Genomic DNA, 9,293 nt, shown 5'->3' on the forward strand with positions numbered 1-9,293 from the left:
GCTTCTGTGGCTTTTTTCATTTTCAGATCAAAAATATAGCATCAGGCAATGAAAGAAAACATAAACGTACATAGGTTCAGATAAATTATTTCATATATACACTAAATGTACTTATGGTTTGGATTTCTTTACATATATGTACGATGTATGTGTATAAATATGTATTTATGTTATATTCATATTATTTATATTTTTATATACATTTTTTATTATTTTTTTTTTTTAAATTACATAATAAATAACAATTAACCATAAGTGGTCATTCAAAATAAATAAATAATTGAAAAAAATGTTGGTATTTTTTCAGAAACTGTGTGTACGCAAAACAGGATTCGGCTTATACCAGAATATGCACGATTCTAAAATTATGAGCAATCGACAAACTTTGGGTTTTTTATTTTCCTCAACATATCAAAAAGAGTACATCGAAATGCATTTTAGTAGAGTACTATAGTCGGAAGTTAGGGAACGTGTCGACGAAAAGATGCATTACAGAGTGCTTCTTATATAGAAGCATTGAGTAGAAGTATTTGTCTATTACTATCTGTAATGACCCGCTTACTAAGAGTAACACGCGTTATGATTTATAGATAATATATATATATATATATTCAGTTCGTTTATTCCGATTTATGGTATTCGCACATCCACGCTGCTTGACAGTCCGCTCAGGAGTAATAAGGAGTAATCACTCAGACACTAGGCCATCGGTAGCGTCTCTCCCGTCGCTGCTCTCCCGATGCTTGGTTGTTGGCAACGCCGGTCGCCACATCCCTCCTTTATTAACAAGTTTTAGCTTTAATGGCGGCAGGGGTGGCTGGATCCCGAGGCTTCCTTCTGTGGCCTGGAGTACTGCGTTCTCCGGGGTAGGTTCTGATTCCGGTAAGCTGTCATCTGGTTGCGGCGTTGGGCAGGAGGCTGGATACGTTTGGCTAGCTGGAACTTTCTTAAGATGTGAGACATTTCTTGTTAGTTTTCTACCACCCCCTTCGATCACCACAATATTATTGTGTCGTTCTAAAACCGTAAATTCCGTCTTGTCGAAGTTTGATGTAAGTTGGTTTGGGAACACTACGTTTTTCAAAAACACCTTGTCGCCCACTTCTATATCGACTTCCTTTGCCCCTCTTCTTTTGTCGGCTGCCTGCTTTCCCTTATTTTTTTCAATAATATCTTTATCTCTCTCTCCAGAGTCTAAGGTATTCTTGCAGATATCCCCAATGCCCGGTATTTTGTCACGGATGACTCTGTTGAACATCAGCTTTGTGGGCGCAGACCCTGTTGTTCCATGTGGGGTTACGTTGTACATAAGAACGAATTTTTGGATTTCCTCTTTGTAGTTTTTCCCATTTGCGTATGCTATTTTTAAGCGTTTTACAAGGGCTCTGTTCATGTTTTCAACTTCCCCGTTTGCTTGCGGCCAATACGGTGGGGTTCGAACTTGTTTAATGCCGCACGCTTTGCAGTAGTTAGAAAACTCCTCGCTAACATATTGGCGCCCATTATCCGTTCGTAGGTGCTCAGGATATCACAGTCTACAGAAGATCTCTTTCATTGCCTCTACCAGGGTCGTTGAAGATATGGTTTTAAGAAACTTATGCTCCATATATCGTGAGAAATATTCAATGAAGACTAGAACATATTCATTGTTGGGAAGCGGACCTAGTAAATCCGACGCTACCCAAATCCAAGGGCCAGTGGGAAAAGGATTCCTGTCCATAGGGGGTGGCCTGATGTCTTGTGATACCAGGCAACAATCTCTGCAAGCTTTGACAAACTTTTCTGCCTCTCTGTCTATTTGTGGCCACCATACTTTGGATCGCAGGCGGCGTTTCATTGCTGTCTCGCCGGGATGTCCTTCGTGGGCTAACTCCAGTATTTTTACTCTCAGAGATGTTGGCACGACTAGACGGTTTCCCCTCAAAAGGAGCGAGCCAACCGCTGAAAGTTCATATCGAAACGGGTAGAAGCCCACTGAACTATCGGGCTTCCAGGAGTCGTTCTCCAGGCAACTGATTGCATCCATAATCTCTTCATCCCTCTTGAAAGACTCAGCTATTTCATGAATTGTCATAGATCTTGGGATAGAGCTCTGTACGACGCGAAGGATGCTGTATTCCGTCTTGTGGTCGATTGGTTCTACCGCCGGTAGTTGACAGAGTCGAGACAACGCATCTGATATGTTTTCTTTTCCGGATTTATAGATAACGGTGAACGTATATGCCTGGAGTCGCAGCAACCACCTTTCAATGCGAGCTGGGGGCTTGGATGTTGGTTTGAAAATGGCTTCCAGGGGTTTGTGATCAGTTACGAGTTCGAAGTGCAGGCCTGCCAGATAGTAGTAAAATTTCTCCACTGCCCAAACCAGCGCTAGGTTCTCTTTTTCCGTTTGGGAGTAGCGTTTCTCCACCTCCGACAGGGCCTTGCTAGCCAAGGGAATTATTAAAGGTTCGTTGTCGACTTTGAATTGCAATAACACAGCCCCAAGGGCAACCGGGCTGGCGTCCGCAATCACCCGTGTTCGATGCCTTGGATTGAAATATGATAATTTTGGTACCTTGGATAGAAGATTCTTTAGGTTGCTGAAAGCATTTTTCTCGGCTTCGCCCCAGGTGAATTTGCTTTCAGTTTTCAGCAGTTTTCTTAGAGGATCTGTGTGACTTGCAAGGTCCGGAATGAACTTCCCGACGTAGGTCACCAAACCGAGGAAGCTCCGCGTTTCTTCTTTGTTCTTTGGGTCTCTGAAAGATCGGATGACGTCAATTTTCTCAGGGTCGACTTCTATTCCCTTGTCGGATAAAATATGTCCGAGGAATTTTAGTTTGCTTGTCTTCCAGATGCACTTTTCTTTATTCAGTAGGACATTATTTTCCTGGAAGATCTGGCATACTTCTTTTACGGCGCTGTCGATTTCGAGGTCAGTTGCTCCAAAGATGATGATATCATCGATGAAGTTCATGGCGTTAGGTACCGCAGATAGCATCTGCTCGAGAAGGCGTTGAAAAATTTCGGGAGCAGAATTTACTCCAAACATCAAACGTTTATAGCGGAAAAGTCCCCTTGGAGTTATGAACGTTGTTATTTCCCGGCTCGATTCATCAAGGGCCAGTTGGTGATAGGCGTCCTTGAGGTCTAGGCGTGCGAAGAATTTAGCCTCTTTGAGTCTGGTCATAAAGCAGTCGAAAGTTGGTAATGGGTAGTTTTCCCGTAGGATTGCTTTGTTTGCCAGTCGCATGTCGACACATAAGCGGATGTCCCCGTTCTCCTTAAACGCAAGCACGATGGGAGATATCCAAGCACTCGGGCCCGTGACTGGTTCAATTATATCTCGACTCAGGGCATCATCCAGTTTTTTCATGACTTTGTCCTCGAGCGCTGCCGGGATTCGTCTCACTGGTTGTTGAACGGGTTTCACATCATAATCTATGGAAAGGCTTACTTCAATGTTTTTCCATTTTGGAAAAGGCTCCATTTCCTCAATACGGGTAATGTTTCTTCCCAGTCGGAGGACTTTTAATTCTATAGCCGTGTCTCGGCCCAGCAGAGATTGTTCTCCATTTTCAATCACGTAAAATGAGGCAATCTCTTCGGTACCCGGCTCAACGGAAATTGGGGCCTCGAAAATATACATTACTCGTAGTAATTTATTAGAGGCATAGGCTCGGAATTGCTTTTCTGTATGAGTTCTTACGTCAAAGACTGTGGCTTTTCTCTTCACTAGCAGAGACCAGTCCGCGTGGCTGATAAGGTTAAACTTGCACCCCGAGTCAATAATCAAAGAAATTTCACGGCCTCCCACTCGGCATCGTATGAACTCCTCTTCATCTTCACTTGACACTTTAAAGCAATGTGTTTCGCCCTTTTTGAATTTGGAGCTGGTGGCCTCCTCTTCGACAGAGCGAATATACCTTTTCAGGTTATTCCTTTGGGACTTAAGGAATCGGTCGTTCAAGTTAGTTCGGCACTTCCTGGCAAAGTGTCCAGGCTTCGAGCATTTATTGCAAGTCACATTTCTTGCCGGACATGATGGGTCGTTGTGTGTGTGTCCGAATTTTCCACATCTGGGACACTCCCCACTCTGTTTAAAACCACGATGTGTAATTTTACAGATGGGTTCCGCAATAGGTCTTGATGTAATTTCTTTTGATTCTTTGTTGATCTGCTCCTCAACCTGACATGCTTCGATCACTTCCTCTAGTGAATGCTCCTTTCCCAGAAGTCTTTTCTTGAGGTCTAGAGGTGCCCACACATCTATGATTTTATCCTTTAGACATATATCCTCAATCTCCGCTTTTGAGGATCCGAATACACATCGTTGCATTTGTTGGCGGAGTCGCAACATGAAATCACCAAAGCTTTCTGTGTCCAACGGTGTCAGGCCTCTGAATAGATGTCTTTCAAACGTTGAGTTTTGCTTCGGTGAAAAGTGTTTATTTAAATGGTCGATGAGGATATTATAGATGTCTTTTTTATTTTCGTCGCTGGGCTCCACCAGCGCACCAGGTAGAGAGTATACTACTGACTGTAGCTGGACTCCTCCCAAAAGCAGTAGCTTACTCCTCTTCCGCTTCTCGGTAACAATACCCTCGGCCTCGAGGTATATTGTAAACGCCCTCAACCACTTCTCCCATTCATTTCGGAGGATTGTCTTGTCGATCACCTCGCACAGAAACGGTTTAATGATACTGCCGGTCATTTTCAATACGGGACCTAGAATTGGGGTTTATGACGAAAGACATTATTAGATTTACGACTTGACTTGTAATTAATACCCGGCTCTCTTAGGAGCTTGTAATTATTACCCAGCCTCAGTTCAATAATACCTCCCATTCACATTTGGGGTTTTGTTGTTTCCGTTTTTCCTTTTAAATTTTATGAATTCTTTTGGCTTGTGGAGAGAATACTGCTCCACCCGACCTTTAACCTTTTTGTTTGCAACTCAAACCGATTACCCAGCTCTTTCTTAAAAGCTTGTAATATTTTTCCTCCGTTTTTATTATTATTTTTTTTAAATTACAATTTTTTTTTTTTAATTATTAAAATATTTATTTATTTATATATTTCGTGTTCTGTTTCTTTTCTTTTTTTTCAAAATATGCTTTGGCTTGTACCACTACTCGGCTCCTCTCTTAGAGCTTATAATGCGTACTCGGCCCTTGCAACTCTTTGGTTGCTAGAGAAATTTTTCTCCAGCTCACCTTTCAAGCTTGTAAAGAGTATTTACTCTTATTGTTTTTTTTTTCTTATACCCTGGTTGCTAGAGAGTGTCTCTCTAACTCACTTTTTCTTAAGCTTGCGAAGAGTAATCTCTTCACTCAGCCTATCTGTCGGAGTGCATGTGTGTTGGATGAGAGTGAGCGAAAAATTGTGCATTTACTCATTCTGCTTTGTGCTTAACGTCATTTTATGTTGGCCACGTGCAATCTGCACTCGCGCAGCTTATTCCTTCTCTCCTCTTTTCCACATTTTTATGTGTGTATATGCCGGTAGGCACGTTCCATCACACACACACTCACGCACAGCCTATATCACGCCACTCGTTTACCGTAATTTCACGCCTTTTTCCTAATTCATCAAATTTACCAAAGTTTTAGTTATTATCATTATCATTTACCGATTTTTTCACTCGTCGCCAATGTAATGACCCGCTTACTAAGAGTAACACGCGTTATGATTTATAGATAATATATATATATATATATTCAGTTCGTTTATTCCGATTTATGGTATTCGCACATCCACGCTGCTTGACAGTCCGCTCAGGAGTAATAAGGAGTAATCACTCAGACACTAGGCCATCGGTAGCGTCTCTCCCGTCGCTGCTCTCCCGATGCTTGGTTGTTGGCAACGCCGGTCGCCACACTATCTAAGAATATGATCATGCTAAGGCAATACAAAATAACAGTTTTTACATAATGACAATCAATTCATGTCGCCACGCCCACTCTAACGGCCACAAACCGCCCAAAACTGTCACACCCACACTTTTGTAAAATGTTTTGATATTTTTTCATTTTCTTATTAATATTGTAAATTTCTATCGATCTGCAGAAAAACTTTTTGCCACGCCCATCCTAACGCCCACAAACCGACCAAAACTTCCACGCCTACACTTTTGAAAAATGTTTCCATATTTTTTCACATTTTTGTTAGTATTGTAAATTTTTTCTCGGTTTGCGAAAAATCTTTTTGCCACGCCCACTCTAACGCCCACAAACCGGCAAAATCGGTCAGTGTTGAAATTTCTCTTCGCATTTCCATTAGCTGAGTAACGGGTATTAGATAGTCGGGGAACTCTACTACAGAGTTCTCTCTTGTTTTCTATTATACTTTACATTATTTATTCTTTTTTACAACCCCTTTAGCGCAACACTCCGCTGAAAAACGTAAAATACTCACTTTACTTCCTTTAAGGCATCCCCAGCGGTTGCTGACGAGTTTGTTGCTTCGCCTTCTCCAGGAAAAATTGTTCGAACCTTTGATGAGCAGACCCACAGTTAGCTGCGTAGCCCACAGCCCGAACTGCTGTTGACGGTCTTGCAAGACCTGATTTATCACCTCCTGTAGCCCGACTGCTAACCAGATTGCCGCGCTGAATTAGAGGAATTAGACAGCGTAGTGAATTTATCTTTTTCAAAACTCACTGAAAAAAGTTGCGATGTTGGGGGTCTGGGTCTGCCCGCCGCCGTGGGTGGAGGTGGCGGCACTGCTGCATGTTCGGAAACAGGCTCCGGTAATCTTTGCGTTCCGTTAGCACTGCTTTTAGAAGTCATTCTTGTCACACTGTCATAAACGCATAAAATGTTCTCAATCAAGAGGAACTGTGGTTGAGGGTTGATTTTTGTTTTGGTTAAGTTGCCTTGGTGATCAAAAGTGAGTGTCCCGATTTCCAATTGAAGCGGTATATGTTTATACATATATACATATATACCAATTTAATGATAATTGTAAAAAAGTTGTGGTATTTATTAAGCCAAATCATTTTACTTCACTTAAACACTTTTCATTTGATTACTAAGACATTTTTGGAAGTATTTGAATGTTTTAAGTGAATTGTAATCAAAATCAAGACGAAATATAAATCTCACTTCTAATAGTAACAAAAGAGAACGCTATAGTCGGGTTATCCGACTATCTGATACCCGTTACTCAGCTAATGAAAGAGCGAAGAGAAATTACAACATTGACTGTTTTTGGCGGTTTGTGGGCGTTAGAGTGGGCGTGGCAAAAAGATTTTCTGCAGATCAAAGCCTGGCAAAGTTCGGATTTGTCTTGACTGCCGGAAGGTAAGTAGTCTTATCGAAAAGGACGGATATCCTTTGCATCAGATTAGCGGAATTTTCGAATTCCCAAAACCTTGCGAGGACTTAGAAGTTTCATGGGCCTTTGCGGTTGGTATAGAAAGTTTGTTCCAAGTTTCGCTGCTTTGTCTGCTCCATTGACCGATTTAATGACTACAAAGCGAAAATTCAGTCTAACCCCGGAAGCAATTAAGGCTTTTCATGAGCTAAAGAAGTTTCTCACGGAAGAACCGGTGTTGTGTAATCCAGATTTTTCGAAGCCCTTCTCAATACACTGTGATGCAAGCCAGACAGGAGTAGGAACAGTTTTGGTACAGGTTTCTGAGGAAGGTGACGAAGGACCAATTGCTTTCGTGTCAAAGAAGCTGAATCAAGCTCAACGCAACTATACGGTCACGGAACAAGAGTGTTTGGCGGCCATAGTGGCTCTTAAACAGCGTACGAGCGAAGGTCACAAGTTTCAAATTATCACAGATCACGCGTCGCTTAAGTGGCTTATGGCCAATCGCGATTTAAATTCCCGGTTGGGACGATGGGCGATCGCTCTACAGCCCTTTAAATTTCAAATCGATCACCGCAAGGGGTCTTTGAACGTAGTTCCCGATTCATTGTCTCGGGTCAACGAAGACGAACTTGCTGCTGTAGATCTGCAAGATGGTCTACTTGTCGGTTTGAATTCGATTCATTTTAAATCCTCTGAATATAAGGAATTAATCCAAAGTGTCAGTACAAACGAAGGGAATTTTCCTGACCTATACGTTGATGATGGGTACTTATATAGAAAGGCAGAACATCTGACGGGTCAAACTCTTCATGATGAATATGCATGGAAGCTATGGTTGCCCAGGGAAACGATTCCAGAAGTCCTTGCGCATGCTCATGACAGTCCTTTATGCTCGCACGGCGGGATACATAAAACCATTGAGAGAATTAGGAGATATTATTATTGGCCAGGACTCGTAAAAGACGTAAAGGCTTATGTCAACGCTTGCGAGGTGTGCAAATCCACAAAGGCGCCGAATTCCTCTCTTAGACCTCCGTTAGGAAGAGCTCCAGAGACACAGCGGTTTGTCCAACGTCTTTTTATTGATTTTCTCGGTTCCTACCCGCACTCCCGCAGTGGAAATATCGATCACAGTTTCGTGCAGAAGGGTTTAAGAAATTGATGCGCCAGTACGGAGTTACGCACGTATTTACAGCAGTGCATGCCCCTCAAGCTAACGCTTCAGAACGTGTTAATCGTTCAGTCATCTCAGGAATTAGGGCTTACGTACGTTCTGACCAGAAGGACTGGGATGAATACTTGAGCAGGATTTGTTGTGCTTTACGTTCTTCGGTGCATTCTAGTATTGGAACTTCTCCCTACTATATGGTCTACGGTCAGCATATGGTTACCTCGGGTTCAACATATTCTCTCTTAAGGAAGCTTAATTTGCTCGACGATTGGTCCATCATGTTCAACCGTCCAGACTCATTTGAGATTATACATTCAGAGGCTAAGAAACGTACATATGCAGAAAATGCATGACGATAATGAAAAGCGATACAATCTTCGAGCTGATACCGTAAATTTCAGGGACGGGCAAGAGGTATTTCGTCGTAACTTTCGGCAGAGTTGTTTTTAAACGGGATATAATGCCAAATTTGGACCTTCATTTGTTAAAGCCCGAGTTCGTAAGAAGTTGGGTAATTGCTATTACGAATTGGAAGACCTACAGGGTCGATTGATAGGAACGTATCATGCTAAGGACATTCGTCAATGACTTAGCTTCAGGCAGTATCCATCTAGGATATCTGGTACAAATACCCTAGTTGGATTCTAGTGGGGGGGTTTTGTAACGGCGCCTGAAGCGTTTTGACCCATATATAAATATTTGGCCTGAAAGTATGCACTTTAAATAGTTCGTTGCCAATTATTGCACTTAGGCTGCAGCTGCATCGGAGCAACCGATAGTGAGCAGCTGTAAGAGAGTCGCAATCCAAAGCTCAGCT

General features: G+C 42.3%; 1 protein-coding gene across 1 annotated transcript; it reads right to left on the reverse strand.

The window, feature by feature from the left end:
- Window positions 1–688: 688 nt before the first annotated feature.
- Window positions 689–6,763, reverse strand: LOC122614395. The gene is made up of 4 exons (XM_043788963.1): window positions 6,645–6,763; window positions 6,405–6,592; window positions 1,814–4,710; window positions 689–1,261 (listed from the first exon to the last, which is right to left on the reverse strand). The coding sequence occupies exons 1-4, from the start codon at window positions 6,713–6,715 to the stop codon at window positions 689–691; spliced, it is 3,729 nt and encodes a 1,242-aa protein (XP_043644898.1). The 5' UTR covers window positions 6,716–6,763.
- Between the last annotated feature and the right edge of the window lie 2,530 nt (window positions 6,764–9,293).

The sequence above is a fragment of the Drosophila teissieri genome, chromosome 2R, assembly GCF_016746235.2.
Source record: "Drosophila teissieri strain GT53w chromosome 2R, Prin_Dtei_1.1, whole genome shotgun sequence".
In the NCBI taxonomy this organism is placed as follows: Eukaryota; Metazoa; Arthropoda; class Insecta; order Diptera; family Drosophilidae; genus Drosophila; species Drosophila teissieri.